Source organism: Trichoplax adhaerens, genomic scaffold (genome assembly GCF_000150275.1).
Source record: "Trichoplax adhaerens TRIADscaffold_10 genomic scaffold, whole genome shotgun sequence".
NCBI lineage: Eukaryota > Metazoa > Placozoa > Uniplacotomia > Trichoplacea > Trichoplacidae > Trichoplax > Trichoplax adhaerens.
In genome coordinates, this window is record NW_002060952.1 from 930903 (window position 1) to 952727 (window position 21825).

The 21825-nt window shown below is 33.9% G+C and overlaps 4 protein-coding genes across 4 annotated transcripts; 2 read left to right on the plus strand and 2 right to left on the minus strand.

Moving 5' to 3' along the window:
* Positions 1–5637: 5637 nt before the first annotated feature.
* Positions 5638–11028, minus strand: TRIADDRAFT_50681 (uncharacterized protein; the record flags this gene model as incomplete). The annotated part of the gene is made up of 8 exons (XM_002115354.1): positions 5638–5700; positions 7273–7277; positions 7342–7591; positions 7790–8208; positions 8547–8858; positions 9044–9312; positions 10215–10356; positions 10902–11028. 8 exons carry the CDS (start codon positions 11026–11028, stop codon positions 5638–5640), a joined length of 1587 nt encoding a protein of 528 aa, XP_002115390.1.
* A 722-nt stretch (positions 11029–11750) lies between these two features.
* Positions 11751–12260, plus strand: TRIADDRAFT_59270 (uncharacterized protein; the record flags this gene model as incomplete). Its single annotated transcript, XM_002115228.1, has 1 exon — positions 11751–12260. One exon carries the CDS (start codon positions 11751–11753, stop codon positions 12258–12260), a length of 510 nt encoding a protein of 169 aa, XP_002115264.1.
* Positions 12261–13225: 965 nt separating this feature from the next.
* Positions 13226–18420, plus strand: TRIADDRAFT_59271 (uncharacterized protein; the record flags this gene model as incomplete). Its single annotated transcript, XM_002115229.1, has 21 exons — positions 13226–13414; positions 14016–14104; positions 14288–14306; positions 14444–14500; positions 14773–14827; positions 15165–15222; positions 15346–15400; positions 15517–15582; positions 15998–16061; positions 16111–16167; positions 16366–16436; positions 16529–16675; positions 16744–16838; positions 16982–17033; positions 17151–17211; positions 17333–17410; positions 17505–17548; positions 17622–17697; positions 17789–17908; positions 18080–18176; positions 18300–18420. The coding sequence occupies 21 exons, from the start codon at positions 13226–13228 to the stop codon at positions 18418–18420; spliced, it is 1671 nt and encodes a 556-aa protein (XP_002115265.1).
* Positions 18421–19374: 954 nt separating this feature from the next.
* On the minus strand, positions 19375–21825 carry TRIADDRAFT_59272 (uncharacterized protein; the record flags this gene model as incomplete). Its single annotated transcript, XM_002115355.1, has 5 exons — positions 19375–19519; positions 19678–19862; positions 20065–20412; positions 20795–20942; positions 21770–21825. 5 exons carry the CDS (start codon positions 21823–21825, stop codon positions 19375–19377), a joined length of 882 nt encoding a protein of 293 aa, XP_002115391.1.

Genomic DNA, 21825 nt, shown 5'->3' on the forward strand with positions numbered 1-21825 from the left:
AGTCGATACTAACAGTCTAACATAATCCTGATAATATGCTTACGATTATTTAAACTGAAATTCACAGATGTAATAGAAAATATGAGGATATAATTTGAAGCCAGCAGGATATGCACGATATATAGTATATCATAGAAAATGTATAGCACTTAACTATAATACAAACTCTAATTATATTTTATTTGCAACAAATATTATTGAGCAGAGGAGAGTAAAGGACTGAAAGGAATACATTAAATTTATACATTATGCAATTTGTGGGTATCCGATTGAAAACATATAGATATAACGATAACAAAAAAATATGTATAACTGATTCACGAAGCACCGGGCAAACAGCTGGTAAGTTAGGCTAGGACAGTAGCGGTACCTAATTAATCTATACAATTTTAGAGATTTAAACTTTGACCTTTGTCTAGATACCCTATGCTTAACATAACATAGTTTAATGTACCGTAAACTTTTGTAATATTATTTAGTCTATGCAAGGCACAGCACATAAGGTTTATATGCTTCTCCAGATGACTTCGGCCTGAAGGATAGATATAACAGTTATCGCGGTATAAAATATACTGTAATAGACTATGTCAAGTGTTGGAAACAAAAGAATTTTCCCTAGGCAGTAAAGTACCGGTAATGTTTTAGACTGAAAAGGTTCAAAAGGTAACTGTTAAACTGTACAGTATATAAAAGAATGATTATTAAAGTTGGAAATAACCGATTTGCTTTGCATGCTCAAATGGACCCAATTAATTTTAGTATGTTAACTATTAGAGAGATTGGAGAAAGAGAGTAGTAATTTATGCCAATATTCACTGAGCCGGTAAGGCTAATACGATGTTACTTGTAACACGATGTGGGGTAAAGAAACTTAAAGTTCTAAATATGTTAACATTAAGCTATAGTTAGTAGGTATTATGAAGCATATTGTTGTTCAAAATATGTGTTAAAGTAATGATATTGGAAGACTGAATCGCTATATTACTATGATATACTTTCCATGAGTGCTCTAACACCTTCAATCATATATATTACAGATTGCATAGTAAAATTTTTTAATATATACGATTTTACGTTGTGCACTATTATAATGTAACAAATGGACATTCGAAAGCATTGATTACTCATTTAATTACGTCATCAAATTTCGCTTTCTTACGGTAAAACTGGAAAATAAATTAGCTAAAAAGTACAAAATTCAATAGATAAACTAGAACCTATTGCGGTAGCATTATTTACCATTTTCTGGTTTATACAGTATTAAATTATGGCTTAAATCATAACCGATATACTCGTATAGGCAATCATTTTGAAATTCTAACTTAAAAATAAGGCAAAGACATAAAACAACTTGATGTGCTAGTAAATAATTTCTCGATTTTAAAGCATATGCAAGGCATGATCGACTAAAAATATATGAATAGTGTAATCAGTCATGAATTAATTATTTATGCCTCATACAGAAAAGTAGATATAAGTACATTGGAGTTAGTAGTAGCTACAACTGTATTAATTAAGCAGTTATAATTACTTGTAAGGTGATTGATGATGTTTTCATCAGTCGTATATAAAGTAGAATCTTCCTATAATTTTTAATGCTTCCTCTGTTAGAATTTGACTGCTAATCAGTTGCAGTAAAGTGCTATTACTATTCGCTGAAGTTTTATTATATTTTATTTGTATTATAGCATATAAAATCTCAGTAAATCTTACTTTAAGTTTCAGACTTATGTGAACGTTTTTCTTAATGGGGATATCAAGCACTAAATCTCACTTTAACTCTAAGGCTTACATAAATGTTTTCCGTGACAAAATATCAAGCGCTAAATATTGCTGTTACTATTAAGCTATACGTGAATGTTGTCGTTAACGGGATATTAAACATTAATTCTCACTTTGACTTTTAAGTTTTGAGAGCGTTTTCTTTAAAAGGCCATCAAGTACTAAATCTGACTTTAACTTTTTAAACTTGCATGACCATTTTCCTTAACAGGATATCAAGCAAAAATTTTACTTTATATACCCTTTTTAGTTTCAACCAAGCTTAGGTGAATGTTGTCGTTAACGGAATATCAAGTACTAAATCTTACTTTAACTTTTAAGCTGTCAAGGGGAAGATTTTAAAGGCGAATGGGCGGAGATTATGTGAACATTTTTCTTGACAGGATATCAAGCTTTAAATCGCACTTTAACTTTTAAGCTTATGTGAATGTTTTCCTTTAATGGGATATCAAGCACTAAAATCTCACTTTAACTTTTAAGCTTACGCCAACATTTCCTTAGCTAACGAGATACTAAGCACTAATCTCACTTTAACTTTTACGTTTACGTAAAATTTTTCCTTATCTAGATATCAAGTACTAAATCTTGCCTTAACTTTTAAGCTTATGTGAAAGTTTTTTCTTAACGTGCAATGAAATACTAAATCTTACTTTTAACTTTTAAGCTCAAGGAAAGTTTTCCTTGATAGAAAATAAAATCACTAAAGCTTACATTAACTTTTAAGCTTATGTAAATGTTTTCCTGAACGTGAATATCAAGCGCTAATTAAATCTCACTTTGGCTTTTAGGTCTGAGCATTTTCTTCAATACAATATCAATCACCAAGTTTCACTTTAGTTTTTTAAGTTTATGTGAATACTGTCGTAAACGGGATATTAAGCACTAGTTCCACTTTGATTATTAACCTTACATTAATATTTTCTTTAATGGAATATCAAACACTGAATCTCACTTTAACTATTAAGCTTACGTGAAATTTTTCTTAACTAGATATCAAGCACTAAATTTCACTTTAACTGTTAACTTTTAAGCTTACATGAGCATTTTCCGTAATAAAATATCAAGCACTAAATCTCACTTAAACTCTTAAGCTTACGTGAAATTTTTTTTTCTTAACTGGATATCAAGCACTCAATCTTACTTTAACTTTTATGCTTGCGGAAATGTTTTCCTTAACAGGCAATCAAGCACTGAATCACTCATTAACCTTTAAGCTTAGGTGAACGTTTTCCTCAACAAGTCTCGCTTTAACTTTTAAGCTTACGTGAACGTTTTCCTTAACGGGAATATCATGCATTAAATCTTACTTTAACTTTTAAGCTTACCTTAAGTCTGCCTGTGAAACGTTTTAATCACGTTCGATATGAAGTGCGCGTATGTTTGCACGTCGATTTGGTTTTGTATTGCTTCCACCTATTAGCTAATTACAACAAAATTATACATTATAGTATATAACAATATACTATAATGTACAGGGTGCTGTAATTAATTACTCGCAACCAATAGAAATTAATGATGAAATAGACCTTGAGTTACAAAGTCCAATCCTATTTCTCCGATTAAAGCGCAGGCTCTATAAAATCAGCAGATCGCTATAGGAGTCATCCTTTCGGATAAGAAATAAATTAATACGGTACATTATGGTCAATAATTAGGAGTAAACATACATGAATTAGTATTATTATTTGAAAATAAATGCTTTAAGAAAGAATGGATGAAGCACGTTTTGAGCAGATGCGCTAGATGATAGTTTTGTAGATTTCATTATTTTCAGTTGAAGTATACTAGAACCATTAACATTTCAAAAGCATCAAAAATAATAGTAGTAAGAGTAAAAACTACTGTTACATCATTCTACAAGTATTACAACGACCATTTCACGTTATTTACTGTAGAAGTAAATTATAGCAATTTGGTACAGGACAGCTTTCCATATGCTTTTATTGGAAGTTAGGCAATGTATTAAAGAAATCAACTAATCCGCAGGGCCCATGAATAGTTCACAGCGAGATCGATAGTACTACAATAACATATTGCATCACTGACCGTACAAGACAATCTTCCGATATACCATTATTGAAAGCTATTCAAAGGGTTCAAAAAAATCGATTAACCTCTCTGTTTATGAATAATAATTATAATTAAAAGTCCACAATAGGATTACTGTAGCCCATTCCACAGTTTAAATATCGAAGCTTTGAAGACAACATAGTGTTAGTCCAGGCATTATAAGGTTTACTTAATGAAAGCAAATTATTATCAACGAGCACCAACTACGTTATGTCACAATCGCGATAGTTAAAGATAAAATCAGTGTATCGATTCTTATCATATACAACAATATTTAGACCTCACATATAATCTTTCCCTTCCTATTAGAAAGACTCCAAACTTTACCCGATACAGCACTGTATATCAGAGCTAAATTTAGCTTTTTATAATATATCGTATACTGGAGAAGAGTAGTCTTGTCTTCAGTAGACAGATGCATACAGTAAGATATCTTGGCTATCTCTTTTTGGGGAGCAGGTTTTCTAGGGAAGATTCAAATATACTTATAGTTGTTTTATAGGCGTAAAAATGATGAAACTAAATCTGCATTATTGAAGAACTGCATCTAGGAGCCAAGGAATGATTCAGGTTGAAGATCGTACTTTTGACTCTAATTTATAGTTCCTACTCTTCTAAAATAAGATAGTACCAGTATTAGAAGGTTCGATCTAAACTTGGACTATTATTTGTGAGAATGAGATTACTTTTAGGTAACCGTAGATTAGCTAGATACTATTATTACAAGATTAAACTTGAATTAAAAATAGTAGGGCAACCTTAGTATCATCTATTGGTATGGGACGGTATTAAATTACTTCTATAAGTTACCTAATAATAACTTTCTAAAATTGATTAAAAGTCTCTGACGCTACAGGATGTCAAGACGATCTCAAAATGTCTCTAGGATTGTTTACATATATCTTTCCATATTTTCTTTTACCGCCTACACTAATGCACACACGTACGTGATTGTTCGCTTACTACTATAATATGTTAGAATGCGGATATTTGTTTTACGTTGAATAAGATTCTAAAGAAGCCATTACTACCTTGCACGTTACATTTATACAATATTTATATTGATAATGTTGCATTCCAACTTGCTGCAGTACTATAAATCGGGGATATTTCGACATCTTGTAAGTAATTTTTTTATAATGATAGGATTTAAATTCAGCTTAAAATTCATGTATATTTGAGTACGTAATTAATCTTATAGTCTGAAACTCAAATTGTTTACATTGGGTTGGGAGTGCAGTGGAAGTGGCAACACACCTGGAATAAGCCTACAACAGGATCTACTAATTATAATATAAAAAAAAAAAGATGGAAACGGGACTGCCAACGTCCGTCGGTAAGAAATGATGGAGAGGCTTATCATTTCATGCCATTCTAGTATACGCTATCAATGAAACCGTATGCCATACTGCACAAAACCAAACTAGCAGTTAATTTGATATCAATCGCGGACAGTATAATGGTGTGCCGTTATGAACATATGATATAGTTGCAATGGTCAGTAAAATAATCAGCCTCTATATTATTATTATAGTCAACCATCGTTGGCTGTCCCATAAAATTCAGTTGAAAAGTGATCTTGTAATTTGTATCTTGCATCTTAATTATAAGGTTTAAAAGGTGCTTTCTAGTGCTAAATTGCTATTTTAATGATTGAATAAGTCGAGAAAGCGATGAAAGTTTAGTCATGAATAAGATATGATCAAGCCATAGCTACAGGAATCGATCTCAGATGGAAATTTGATTTCAAGTTTCTAATCTTTTTTTCAGCAAAAAGTACCAGTGCTACGGTAAGTGTACGATATTACGGTTATGCTTACAGTTAACTGTACAAGGGCATAAGTAATTCTAGGGCAATTAGGTTATTAAGCCAATAGTCAATGACAAGTTCGGCAACATATTCATCCAATAACATAGAGCAGGGCCTTCTTTTGATATTGTTGTACTAATAAAGCTACTCAATGTTTTAAAGAAATTGAATAGCTACTATGTTCAGACGATTATCTATAAATGCAACAGCAGACCGTTCCTCGTAAATAATATCCCCCTCTAAAAATTGGACGTAAGGGAATTGTTATAGATTCAAAGTAATCAATTGGCTTTTAGCTACAGCTTTAAAGCTTTAAAGTATTATTAGTTAATTTAATAATGCAATATGGTTAGACTGCGCTCTTGTTTGTCTAATAAATCTTTCAGTTTTAGGCTTACGTCCTAGAACCATTATGGAGAAAAAATTACGGTATGCCAAGTATCACGAGCGAAGGTTCGACTAGTCTCAATAACGTCATAAATTACAGTCCGTCAGCAACATGATGGGTTATAGGACTAGTATTTTAATTACATACAGACTGATAAGTTTACTAATAATTTTAAAACTATGCTATTAGTCTATTACAAATAAACACTTTAAAGTCTTGACATCAAATTGATAACTACATCATGCAGACTAAACTAGTTTATAACTCAACCAATACAAATCCGACGAAACACACACGGCACTCTCAGCTGCATGTCTGCATGGATACTTATACACATATAAGTTGAAACAAATATTGAAATCAACATTCTTTACGCTAAATAAAATGACGGTAAAGCTAATATCCATTTAAGAAAAATCTTTCAAGAGATTTTATCAAAATGGCTTAACTTAAATATGCCGTATGTATGTATTATCCCTGCGAGTGCTATGAAAATATTGCACTTTATTTAATGTTTCAAATGGTAGTCAGACAGTTAAGATCGATCTTGTATCTTTGCAGTCCCAATATCTAAGGACTCCATTGTAATTGATTAGGTTCAAAATGAATCTTTTACGTCATCGGTTAACTAATGCCTACAACTTGTTGTAAAAGTGGGTTTAATCCTTTTAATTTATGCTTTACTGAAAAGGGAATTACAGCATTCACTAAGTCTATTTCGTAATCAAGATAATAAGCTATGTGTTGTTGATTAAGTCTAACACTAACTATCGAGTAGGTTAACTTTTCGGATAAATTAAGTCATCATGATGTATCCGACAACATTTGATTACACCTATATTACTAGCTGAAATAAAAGACTTCATTCCAGACCGTTACAGTACTTTAGTTTAAAATTAACAACCCAAAATCTCTTACTTATGAATATACTAATTAAGAAATATCTAGTTGAAATGCACTGTATCATAGCCATGTTTATCGGATATAATCGTAGTGCAAGTTAATGGGCGCACGTAACGGAGTTTTTTTTAATATGCCATCGCGATTATCGGTATTGAATGCTTCGTAAAGCAAATTCTTTGCATTCATTGAACGTAGAAGCCAAAGCTTCACCTGGAAAGAAAATTTTTGGACATTACACTTACACTTAATTACTTTAAAGCATAGAAATATATATTAAATAGACATTTACCAATATCGCGAATTCCTGCTTTGACATTACCCCCTCTCTTGTAGGAAGCATATATCGTAGATGCAACAACTACTGCAAGAAATAATCGCAAGGTCTTACTACTTTTAGCTTTTGGTATATCTTCGATTTGTCGAGTACGCGTAGGTTTATCAATATTATTTTTAGCCTGTCTGATAGCATTTTTTGCTCCATCCCAAGCATGAGGTCCTCGCAATCGAAATTGTGGAGGAGTACATGGCCCGAAAATACATTTAAAAACCAGACTGGGATCAGTGAGCATCAAAGAGAAGAAGCTTGGCTTGCACCCGATCAAATCAGCAATTTCGTCCATAAATTGTATAAAGTCAACCTAGTTGATACAGTTAGTATCAAAATGAAATCTTTTCTCTTATAAATTATTGATTTATTACAGTTTAATCATTAGTAACAAATTAATCAAGCAAGATATCTTGGCCGATGATGATGCTAAAATTTAGACGATACATTTGTTTTTTGTTGTTTTAATGTACTATATTATCTACAATTATCTTTGATATCATTCGCTTACCTGGATAGTATGCCTTGGTGAATCAACATACACAGCAGCCATATTGTTACGTTTTTTTTCGATATCTATCATCATTCCAGCTTCCGATGGCAAATGACATTTCTTATTGAATACTCGTGTAATCCATCTTGCTTGCATTTCCGCTATTGGCATAATAGCCCCAACTGGTTGTACGAATCCTACCATTGCCAACGTAGGATGCTTAAGATGTGGTGGAAATGCGTATTTGTATAGATCGCACTGGTTATCTTTAACATCAACGATAGACGAATCCAAAAAAGAGAAACCAAATTTATATCCAGTACAATAGACAACAGTGTCAATATCTTTCTCAATAGAGCCATCAGTAAATTCAATATCGTGTTCATGCAGGCAAGCAATGTTATCTTTGACTTTGACTGCTCCACATACTATGCGTACTAAATAGGAAATAAAACAAACATTTAAAGAATTAATTACGGGCATTAAGCATCACTGTCATGAGCGTTGTCATAATTTGTGATTTATTGCATAAAGTCTTTCTATATTTATAAATTTATCATCTACACTTGTCTGATTTCCATATAAATTCAGACTCTTAACGATGATCAATTGTTTTACAGCAAGCTTGAAAATTTTTAGAATAGAAATCGAATTTAAGAAGTTAGGATAAAGTATATATAAATTACAGTAATCGTTGTACTAATTACCAGTTCGTATGATCGGAGAAAAAATCGTAATTAGGCAACATAGGTATAAAATAATATACCATACATACTTGGTAATTCGTCACTGATAGTGGGATGTTGCGCTGCTACTTTATGTTTAGCTTTCAATCCATATTGAGCGTGATCAAATCGTTCATTTAAAGCTTTTTTTAGCGAATTCTCAACAATTGACGAAGGCAGCCAGCTTAGATAACGGTTGAAAAAAACATCTATTGGGTCTCCTCCGGGACCAAGGCGTGAAAATACCCATGCCCCACGTCGTGTGCTGAGATAAACCTGTGAGCAGTGCTGACTTAATTCACTAGCAACATCAACACCTGAATTGCCAATTCCTACAACTACCGCTCGGGTATTTTCGTGACCTATGGGAATGACGATTTTGACGTAATGGGAAAAATAGAGGGTTTAGTGTGTGAGGGATTGAATAAGTTGATATTCCAATTGTAAAGCTGACCATTTATTATATAATAATCCTTTAGTAATTTCATTGCATTTATGTTATCATTATTATCTTATGATAACTACTGTATAATCAATTTCAACAAACCGCGATAATCCTTGTAATCGTGACTATGTAATTGTCTTCCCTTGAATACGTCCATTCCTTTAAAAGATGGCATCCTGGAATCCCAATGGTGGCCTGAACAAACCATAATACCATCAAAAGTGGTTGTGGTTGTTTCAGCAGTAGGATTGTCAGCAGGCTTGGTAATGACATCCCATCGTCCTGTTTCTGAATAATCGCTTGCTGGTTTAACTTGCTGGACGTAAGTATTGAATTGAATGTGCTCGTATAAATTGAATTTTTGGGCATATCTTGAGAATGTAAATAGGGAAATTACATTATTCAAACCACTGTTTTATGCTATTGGTGTCTGACGGCATACTTTACTGCATATTACTAAAAAATTATCGGCTGTAACATGATTAAGTTATGAACAAATCCTAAAGTTGGCCAATGCCTAAATTATTTTTTCAATGTTACAAATTTATTGCTCTTATTTATACATCATCATTTGTAGTGGGAAAAGATGCTTACAATGATATAGCTGTCATCTCGTGCAAATATCTGCGTGACTGTTAGTGCATTACGATGAAATGGGTATTTTTCGCTATAATTCAAAGAGTGTAACTTAAGGGACCACTCGTCTAGTAAAATTTTGAAGGTTAACAATACTATTTGTCCTTCAAATTACACATGGACATCATTAACACAGAATTATTGTACAGTCTACTAGACGTTATCGTCAACATCGATAATAATATTATGTCCTACCGTACTTACTACAGATTACTGTTAAGGTTTCAATAGACACTGTCATTACTGTAATAATCTGAAATCTTGACAACTCGATGTTATCATTAATATTTATAATACTATTTTCAAGTAGCTACTTTTTATAGATGAAGTAATCGATTAATCGTCAATAAACTAGTGTCGTCAAATAGCCTCTATCGTACTAGCCCTTGTTCTTCAGATACAGAGGCACACTCTTGCTGTATGTACAATAGCTTGAAGTAATGATCAGCAAGATGAAATAGGTTGTTATTGTACAGTATACTACACCAAGATCTACAGTGAAATCATATTCTGCATATATCGTACGTACACTATATTATTATCCAGAACGAATAGCAGTAAAATCCCTTCGATAAAATTTGAAATTCTATGTCTTAATTAACTAAGTATTAACTGTAGTAATTACAGCATTACTTACAAGTCAAAGTATTTCATGACGCTTGTGTTATGCATGTAGGGTGCAAAATTCTCAGGAATAGGAAAATCGCTGAAGCACATCATTTCCTTGGATGTGTTGATGACCGTCGATCGATAGACTGTTCCACCCTTGCCAACGTCTTCTATACTCCGTAAATGCAATCATATCAAAATTGTGAATAATTGTAGTTATTAATTAATATACTAGTGGAACCTGTGATACTTCTCGAGCTACACTTTTTACTTAACATTTATTTTATTTTATTTTATTCTATATCAATGTAGCGAACTAATCGAAGACTATCTCTGATTTTATGGATAGAAACGATTTAGCTCATGTAATTTCATGCGTTGTTATCCATGATGAAATTCATGCATTTTCAGTAGAATTAGGTAACGTCGATAGTGTCTGGCATTACTTATTAGCCCTTAGAAGATCTTGTTGAAGGAGTAGTTTTACAATGACAGCTCCAGTTATCCACGTGCTCAACTACAGTCAACAGTATTATACAGTACTAGGCAATAATGTTGAATATTTATTTTAAATCAGGTCCGATACTATGCGATTTATAGTACATACTGCTAATTCCCCCAAATCAAGTCAATTATCTAGATCTGTAATCCGTTACTGTAACAAAATATGATCCTACAATAGTAGATAGACTAAGATGACGTCTACAATGCCAACCTTCAAATTTCCATAATCCACCAATGTGATTCTCTTTTTCAAGAATAACTGCTTCAATGCCTTCATCCAAGCATTCTTTAAGGCTGGTTAAGCCGCTTGCTCCAGCTCCAATAATTGCCACTTTCATGTTCGTCCTTTTATGCAATACTTTAGACGCCTTTTTCTGCCTATCAATCGCAATTTATAATATTTTATAATATTTATTTTTGAATGGTAGGTGTAAAAATGCATCTCCATTTCAAGAAACATTAATAAAACAGATCGTTCCGTTACTTTAAGTTGATCCCTTCGGATTGTAAATGAAGGAGTTGTTAAGCCTTCATTACAAGTGCACTAATTAATTCTATGGACAAAAATAGATCCAAAATTGGACATTTAATGAAGTGAGTTAGTCCTCATTTGCTGCTGTATACTCTGATCCTGTTGCCAGTAAAGAACACTCGAGCTTAATCGACTGATCGCTAACGATGAGCTCTTCTACAGTAGTGTATGGAAATTTTAAATCGATCATGGCTATTTCCATGACAAGTTATCATCGAATTTATCCTTACCTTCAGCGTAGCGTAGACCGGCTTCTGGCTGCCTAGTAGGTGTTTAACACTAGTAATAAATTCAATCATGACATCGGACACACACCACCGGGTAAGGTGCTAGGTGCCACAGGGCGACACAGTGTAAAAAGAGAACCCCGCCCAGTCTCAGGGTCTTTTGGCGACGCCGCGGCGTCGATTTTACGCTTTAACAGTAGTTGTATGAAAGAGAAAGGGGGGGAAGAAAAGTGATCGTTCAGTGCAAAATATTGTCTGCTGTAGGTTATCCTTTTTCCACTCATTCTACTACGAGGGAGCGATGAAAGCGTCTACCTTGTACGACAAAACCAATCGAGCGAATCGTTTGCAGAAACTTCTGGCAAGCCCCTACGAGAGAGCGATGAAAGCGTCTACCTTGTACGACAAAACCAATCGAGCAAATCGTTTGCAGAAACTTCTGACAAGCCCCTACGAGGTACCGATGAAAGCGTCTACCTTGTACGACAAAACCAATCGAGCAAATCGTTTGCAGAAACTTCTGACAAGCCCCTACGAGGTACCGATGAAAGCGTCTACCTTGTACGACAAAGCCAATCGAGCAAGTCGTTTGCTGAAACTTCTGACAAGCCCCCTACGAGAGAGCGATGAAAGCGTCTATTTTGTACGACAAAACCAATCGAGCAAGTCGTTTGCTGAAACTTCTGACAAGCCCCTACGAGGTACCGATGAAAGCGTCTACCTTGTACGACAAAACCAATCGAGCAAATCGTTTGCAGAAACTTCTGACAAGCCCCTACGAGGTACCGACGAAAGCGTCTACCTTACTTGACCAAACCAATCGAGCAAGTGCAGAATAGTATCTACTGTAGGTTATCCTTTTTCTAGTCATTCTACTACAAGGGAGCGATGAAAGCGTCTACCTTGTACGACAAACCTATCGAGCAAATCGTTTGCAAGCACTTCTGACAAACCCGTACAAGGGACCGATGAAGGCGTCTACCTTACTCGACAAAACCAATCGAGCAAGTCGTTTGCAGGAACTTTGGAGAAGCCCCTGTCATTTGTATGGCAATCGCGGTAGTATACATACTGCCTATAATACTGTCTAATATCTACCATCGATTCCATCTCATCGTATCAGCTAATTTTGCTATTTTTCCCCAACCTAAAATATCCCCGGCCGTATAATAGAAGAGAAACGAAATGTAAAAACTACCCCTATCATAATACAAACAATATTTAAACACGGGGGTACTTTCAAGCTGGGAAAAATGTCCAAATTAGCTGTCAGTCCCAATTGCTCAAGGTTGTCAGAATTTAGTAATGTCGCATATTGTAGCCTAATTGAAAGTCGGTTGCTTGCAAACTGCTACAGCTAATTGAAACTCCTTGCTAAGCAGCTTGGAACGAGAATGGCTGGAAAAAGCAAAATTGATTCGTCTCGACATTACGTTATATATTGCACTAAATGAGCTGCAAGGTTGGTTTTGAGCAGTATAATGTGAAATGATATGGCTTCAACGCTAGGGACTTTACTGTCACAGTATGGGAAGGGAAGAGATGTTTGGGTATTCTGTATGTAGAATGGACAGCGGACTGAAGGACAATCTCAGCCAATGTTTACCAAGAAATACAGTACAGTACATACTGTATAGTACGTACTGTAAGCAAGCATGAGGTACTGTACAGTACTGTACTGTACGGCATCTTCCGTCCGTCTTTCTGTCTGTGCAGATTGCAATCGGACTAATGTATTTTTTTCCTCTCCTCTACTCCAATCGCTGATCAACTAACATGGCTGAGCAAGCTCAACCGATATCAAGTGTTGATGATACTTGCGCCAACAGCCAAGCAAAGGAGCAAAATCAAATGCATTCCGATCAAGAACAACATGACCATTATTCGTATACCAAAAGAGAAGAGTTCACATCGGAAATTTTTAAAATTGAGATCTATAATTTGCCATTCTATTTAGGTTTCGTGGTAAGTTCGATAGCTTTGATCGAGTATTCAGTGGTTACAGCATCATCAATGCTATGACAAGCAAGCATGCAACGTTTGCCAGAAATACTGTATAATGTACGCTCGTGCTGTAGCGATCTACCGGACTATCTCTAATTAAAGCTGCAGACTACTTTAACCAATAACCTGACAAGAAATTGAGCCACTAGCGATCATACTACCATAAATTTACCAATCTGATGAACGCTCAATCAATGCAAGGACGCATGCATGTTGCAGCTACATCCCATTCAATATATTGCTGCTGTTATCATGTTAAATTTCTTATCCATTGCAATTTCCAAGCATGCGAATATGCAATATTGGCAATATTCCATCAAGCTTTATGCATCAACAGATTCTCAATCCCCTTGGATTAATTACAGTATGTATATCGTTACTATTAATGTTAGCGTATCCATAAAAATCCGCTATGCAAAATCCCAATACTGCAAGCCTTTTATGCCACCAATAGCTGACGTGTTGTTGCAATTTTACCAAAGATATCCATTGCTTTATTCTACTGTAATATGAATACACCTATTTTCCATCCTTAAAATGATTATTATGATTGTCAATACAGGAATTGAAAAAACTTCTCAAAAAGTTGGATCTACAACCTATTAAAGTAAAACTAATACCTCGAGCTACATTTGCATTCGTCACGTTCGGGTAAGTACTGGTGGTAAGCCTAGAAAACAGACGAGTATGTAATAGTTTGCTCTACGATAGTTTAATGCAAGTAGTTAACCCTTCTAGCTCTATTGTGGAATAAAGCTAATTTGAAAGATACGAATCGCATTTTATGAATTAACTTTATCTTTTCTACAATTCCTTCAATGACTGATACCACAGCTCGGAAGCTGAGAGACAGGTAAGCCATGATGGACGTTTACACGGTGTAGTACTTGTATACAGTGATAGCCTTTATACTGTAGTGTCTTTGGAAACAATTTACCTGGGGATACTTTACTTTGTACCAATCACATATACTTTCCATATTTGAAACAGAAAGCATTGAAGGCTATTGATGGATACAACTGGAAAAAGAAAGTACTACAAGCAAAGGTATATCCGTATAATTGAATCTTATCAAAGTCCAACATACTATTAATACTAGCATAACTGTACAGTACAGGAGGCTTAGAATGGACCATAAGAAATAGCATAGTATTCTTACATGTTATGCGCTTTTAGTTAATCTGCAAAGGCGATATTACTAAATAGATATCATAGCTTTTCCATCACAACTGAGATAGGTCCTATGGTGATTTAAAATTGAAATAAATTAATAAAGTTTAATTCTATACTAATTGCCAACATGTTTGCAAAACTTCTAGCTTGCGAAACCTGTAGTGGATCCAATCGCAAAGAAGCGCAACGCTGCTGGCAATGGTAAAGTATTGACAGCATGTGCATGAAAGCATTGTATAAATAGTCATATCGATATCTCGTATTACGTTGTAGATATTCACTCGTCTATGTAATCTGTAGCAGTAAAGAATCTTAACGATAGTAACTATTATTTGATCAGTAGTAAAGCTCAACTGATATAAGTACTATGCTTAGTAAATTGCTGCTATATATCAACCATTGTCTTTAAATTAGCGTCAACTACACAGGGTTATTTTCTTGTCTATTCAGCATCATTGTGGTGTCGAATAGTGGCGCTTATTAAGGGTTATTAACTAACTGTAAACTACATATTTTTACAATTATGCATTTATTATAGATGGGACTACTGGTGATGTGGATAGCGAACAGAATAAGAAAAGAGCCAAGACTTTAAAGTATGCAAAAGGACTCCATTGATACTGCTAACGATTTTGATATCAACCTTCTTTTAACATTTTTAAAAGTCTACCTAGATTAAAATGAAATAATAATGATCGTTTTTTAATGATATTATTCAGTATACTAGATGTTGTAATACCCTTGTGGGATAAATCGTATGACCAACAATTAAAGGTAAGCTACTGATGATCGAATTTCATTACATGATATTGTGGACGATATATTTCGTAATCATACAACGTTTACATGTCTTCTTTTCTTATCAAATAAGAAATTTTAATTTTGTCTAGATAAAAAAAAATAATTTAGATCGTATCCTCAGAAAATGTACTAGCAAGTTGGAGGCTATAAAAGTAGTAAGTGTTTCTTTAATCTTATTCGTTATTTATGGATTATGCAAATTAAGCCTACTTTCTGTTTATTATAATTATCGATAAAAACCCAATTTTTCGTATTGTCGATTATTCGAAGGGCGACTGGTTAAAATTGCACAAGTAAGCCTTTCTCTTACGAATATGAATGAGGTTTAGATATTATATCCTGTGATAATATGTACTGATGCCTTTCGCTGTACTCTATTCTGTCAAGAAACGAATTTGATGGGATTTGCTGTCAGTTTGTCGATATACTACCCTCAGTGAGTTTGCTTCTATTGAAATATCCATGCAGTTTTACCTTATAGCTGCTGCTGAATACAGATATTACAATATGCTTTCTGATAAGATATCTTCCAAAGGAAATTACTGTTGTTACTTATTTGCTTGATTACAGCCTGAAATAAACAATTATCGTAACAAGTGCGAATTTGCGATCGGGCAAGACTCTAAAGATGAAGGTTTGAAAATTAGCGATTAGTATTTTTTATAAATGCAATAATAACCCAGTAGTAATTTCCGTTCGAGCAGGTATCGCTGTTGGCTTCCGATTGGGAAGTTATAGAGGTATTACAATGTCCATTTATATTTATTGGACATTACAATTTTTATATAAAAAATTTGCATACTAGAAATATGTCTCATCATATAATTAGCATGAAATGTATGAGTTAAAGACCTACTAACAAATTTTGACGTTGTGACTCTAAAAGCCGTTAATTGCCAATGTAGGTAATTGTTTAAACTCTCATAATTGTTAAATAGAGGGCAATCTATCTGTAGTTCCCCCTACAGACTGTGCAAATGTGCCAGAGGAAGCAAAAGCAATCGCAAAGGTTGAAATTGTCTCTAAACAGCATAATTGATATATTAACTGCTTGTATAAATCATAGAAAGGTTAGCTAACGTATCCGTACACTTTTCGTAGGCAATGCAGAGCCTTATTCAGCAGTCATCTCTGCCAGTATATAGCTTCGTCGATCATACTGGTTATTGGAGGCAAATTTGCGTTCGACGTAATTTACTTGGCCAGTTGATGGCAATAGTACAACTTCATCCACAGGATCTATCCGAAGTACATTCTAATAAGGAAATTTTTTAGCTCGTTTTGAAGTTATTAAAGGACAGAATGTACTTTTGTAGGATCAGTTGCAAAGTTTGAAGGACGAAATCAATCGTTGTTTAGAAAAATGCGACTGCCAAGTTGTTTCGGTTTATCTTCAGAAACAGACAACGCGGTAAATGGTATTAAAAACTAAATTACAATTTATTGCTACTGGTATATTGCTATATGGTTTGATAATGTCAGTAAACTGGACTAGTCATAATCAAACTTAAAAAAATAAAAGTTAAATGCTTATACAGCCGTTTCTTTTCGTAGATCGTCTGCTGGTAATGCAGGTTCGGTGTATGAAATTATCTCTGGATCGAAGGTTAGTTACTTCAACTGGCAAGAGTTCTTGCATAAGTAACAAATCTGATAACAGATAGTATGGGGGCGGTATTAGTAGTAATTACCTGTCTAACTATGGATTTATCATTATTTTCAGTATTTATATGAAGATTTCTTGGGAATGAAATTTAGGATTTCACCGTCGTCATTCTTTCAAGGTTACAGTAACTCTTGAAAACACCTGAATATCAGTTCACTACTTAGATAATCACTAAATTTCTAAACTTTTAAGCTATCAAAAAATTTCAATTTCATGACAACATTTTCACAAACCCACAGGTAATACCCTAGCTGCCGAAGTCTTATATAGAAATATCCGAGATTGGTGTCCGACAAAAGCAACTACGGTGGTTTTAGGTAAGTGAAATACTGTAGTGTGGTATAAAATCATAAAATTTTTCGTAATCTTTTAATCATAATCTCTTTGCAAATTTGTTGATTCAATTTTTAGATATTTGCTGCGGTACTGGAACGATTGGAATTTTGATGGCAAAAGTAAGCTTATTACACAATTTTTTGTTGTTACGTAGAAGTAATATTAAGATTTATATGCTTTACCGCTATATAGAACGTTAATAGAGTTATTGGTATCGAAATGGTAGAAGACGCAATCGAAGACGCAAGAGTGAACGCTGAGTTGAACGGTGCGTATCGGCTTAAAATACTGTATAACTAATAAAATCTTACTGTAATCTAATGACTTATTCATTAATGCTTAAACTATTGATTCTGTAGATATAAAAAACATTGAATTCATTTGTGGTAAAGCAGAGGATAAATTGCCTACCTTAGTGGATAATTTATCTGTCATTAGTGAAGTTATTGCAATTGTGGATCCGCCCCGAGCAGGCTTACGTAAGGCTAAATGTTTATCTGTAGTAACTAAACATTGATTTTAACTTAAAAATTTTATGTTATAAATACTTACCGATGCTATGTAGTCTTAATATTTTGAAACTTTACTTAAAATACACGCAATATATATGTTAGCAAAATCGTAAATTATTATGCTCTATTACAACGTAGATACGAGGGTAATCAAAGCACTTCGTCGATCTTTATTCATAAAAAAATTGATATATGTTTCTTGTAATCCGGCTATGGCAGTGACCAATTTCGTCGAGTAAGAATATTATAGTTTTGTTTGTTCTGTGATTAATTTATTGTAGATAACGAGCGTTTACAAGTCGTGCAGCTTCATTTATCAGAAATAATGATTAATAGAGTCAAAATGTTTATTTGATAGACTTTGTTCTCCTCGGACAAATCGCCTGCGTGGACAGCCGTTCAAAATTATGAAAGCTCTCGCTGTTGACTTATTTCCGTATACTGAACAATGTGAATTAGTCTTACAATTTGAAAGATAATCATGGTTGTAGCTAGATAATCAAACAAACACTGCATCAGTTTGCGGATTAACCGTTGCTGTAACTGGCAATGGATCATCAAAAAATTTTTTATCTTGCGTTGTACATACTACATTGACGCAACAAGTAAAACTACAGAATTTTTTACATTTTTGAGCTTTAATCTGGAACAGTGCCGATTGCATCAAGTGTTATTATAACTTATCAGATTAAAAATTTATGTTATAAATGCCTTGAATAGCTTCCTGTATGCCGGAGATTCAAATTTAATTCGTGTATCATGATGATGGTATGGTACGACTTATTTATGTTCTATATTTTTCAAATTGCCGGTAACACTAAGGTCGTGTTAGAATCTGTCTACATAGCAGGGTTCCGAACAATACCATTATTCATTATGCTAAGTTGTCTACCCCAATGTATTAATTGACTCACATTTGCTACATACGCGTAGGCATTATCAAGGTGCCCGTATGTTTTTATATATTGCATCAACAAAATAGTTGCATTTAAATCGTAAATAACTGACATATAATGTAGTCAAAAGGTATAAATATCTTATCGGGGACAAGCCAGCATATAGTAATAATTGCAGCAATACACAAGAAAGCGTTCTTTCCGTTCGCATAAATATGAATATTTACTTAATGAACAACTAGTTAAAAAATCTAAACATAAATTATAATTCAGAAATGCGGGGGGTATGAATGAGATATGTACTATCCAAAATTATGTTATAGCACTTAGCTATAACACTTGATACATACAAGTATTTTAATACTCATTGATTAACGTTGACATTAAACCTAGTAGCTAGGTGTAGTTATCCTTTGGTCAAGTATTAAATTAAAATAGTGCTTGCATTAGAAAACATGATAGCTTAGACCTTACTCGGTCATTTTATAAGATTCAACCTGCACATTCTCCCCTTATGCAGTTAACAGAGCAGCTATCTTAACGTTCGTCTTCAATAAGAAAATTTGATGTAATGTTAATAAATTCGGTAGGGTTTTGAGCGTGAATCCAGTGACCAGTCCCTTCTACATGGTGAATGAGAGCATTAGGAAATAGTTCTCCAATTTCTGCGTAGTTTTCTACCCTGTATTTAGAGTAATATAGTGGACGTAAATATAACGGATACGAAAACAATGCCTGGTAATTAATTTGAAACTAGTCTATGTATCGTTGAAACTCGCTTACATTTAATCCTTTAATTACAGCATTAGTTAGTTAACGATAATTATATAATTGTTGTACCTGATATGATTGGAATTGCTTCCGCCTATGAATAACGTATTTCCAGAGTACTGCTCTCCTTTGCGCCGAGGGACGTCACGAATGTTCGATAAATTATTTGCAATCGATTCGATATTGAACTTCCAATTAAACTTTCCATGCTTTTCGTAAATATTTTGCAACAGAAAATGACGGCTCCCTTTGCTCTATCCAGTGATATAGTACATAAGCAATAATTTAATAATAAGATAAAATTGATAGATACATATAGAACTTAGACTATTTTTTATAGTTAATCTTATATTCCAATAGCTATCCTTTATCTTCCTCTGGTATAGAAATCAGTACGTAATGATACTCAATTAGTCGTGATAGGTGCTCACATTATATTAATTTAAGGATATTCACCTTTATTGTATCTGCTAATGCATGATCTATTTCTTGTAAACTGTTAAATCGATTCGGATTGACATTTTTTAATGTATCAATATAAAGTTGTGTAGGGCTTTCTTCCAGTAAAATTGGATTCATAGAAGGGCTTTCATCGACAACTATTAAACTCTTAACCCATGCCAATCCACCGTTTAGTGCCATTGTCATGCCAGTCCGGCCTCCGACACTATGACCTAAAATAACGACCGGTGGCCGCAACTGTAGCTTATGTACAATGCACTTAATATCATCTACCATGGAAAATTGTGACATATCGTCTACGTGGGGACTATCTCCATGATTTCGAGCATCGAGAGTAATAACCTTTTTATCGTGAAATAAAAAAGTATAAATTACGATAAAAGGAATGATATTGAGCTAGCATAATCCAAGCAACAATATCGATCACAGAGACTAGACATTGAGAAAACTTACTTACTTCCAGATAGCATTATATTTGTAATATAAAATCGCAAGCTTTTAAAGTGAATATGGTATACTATTATAAACTATATGATTCTGTAAGCTCGGACATGTAACTTTTCCAGAATCAATTAATATACTCGTACATACGCGTATATACCTGTACATGTATGTAAAGGGCATAAATAGAGAGTGATTAAAAATGTAAGTGCAGCAAATAATGCTACCTTCTGTATTTAATCTGTTATGAATGGTAAGATAGTGATGTTACTATTATGTTTACCTTGCGTTTAGTAGCTTTTGATAGTGCTCTAGCAACATGGTTCCAAGTTAATCTATTGCTAAATAAAGCGTGTAATATAATGATCGCAGGTGCTACAACGGCCTCTTTTCTGCGGAAATTTTCATAAACGGAATAAGCTAGATCTACGCTATAGAATTCGACAAGTTCAGATATTAGTAATTAGTACGGCAAAAAGCTTATAGTATAGTAATTATTCGATTACGTAGTATATACTGTTATCTATACGAATCTATTTTTAATAACTACAGGTTGTGGCTTAGCAATAATATATATAATGCAAGTATAGCGTTTTAATTGCATCTATGCTGTAAATAATTTTATCATGGCATTGGCAGTATATGTATATTGCCACTTTGTAGGTATGACGACCTGGATAATATCATTAATCTTCTCAAGGAAAACACACCAACTGTATGCGAAGTATTTATTCATGCAACTCTAGCAATACTGTACAAGACTCGTATAACATAGCGTGATCCAACTATGATGGTGCTGTTGTCTTTAAGGTTCTATAGTTTATTGATTAATTAACACGCATAGCTCAAGTATGCATACTTGCAAAGGAATATAGTGGAGTGTATACAGCCTCATCAATGATCAACGATGGATTAGATTGCAATTGGTTTTTGTGTATATTGCACGATCGGTATGTTAACATGCTTAGTATTGCAAGTATCGCGCACCTACAATAGGTGTACATAACTACATATTCGTTTAAACAGCGTTCATAGATCTAGTATGTACTGCATAGTAAGGCTCATTTCAACAGTTTATAAATCTAGGTAAAGTGCTGTAGCCTGTAGTTGGTACAGTATTGTATCGTATGAAGCGGATGAGCCATTATCAAGAATTTAACATCACGTACAATATGATATAAAGATTAATTAAGCAAGGGAAAAAGCAATTACTGAACTGATGGCATGTCGTCGACCAACACTAGAGGCTACGGCTTACCTTCGAAATTTGCTGTAGTCATAGGTACACATAGCACGACGTAGATAACGTGCCAT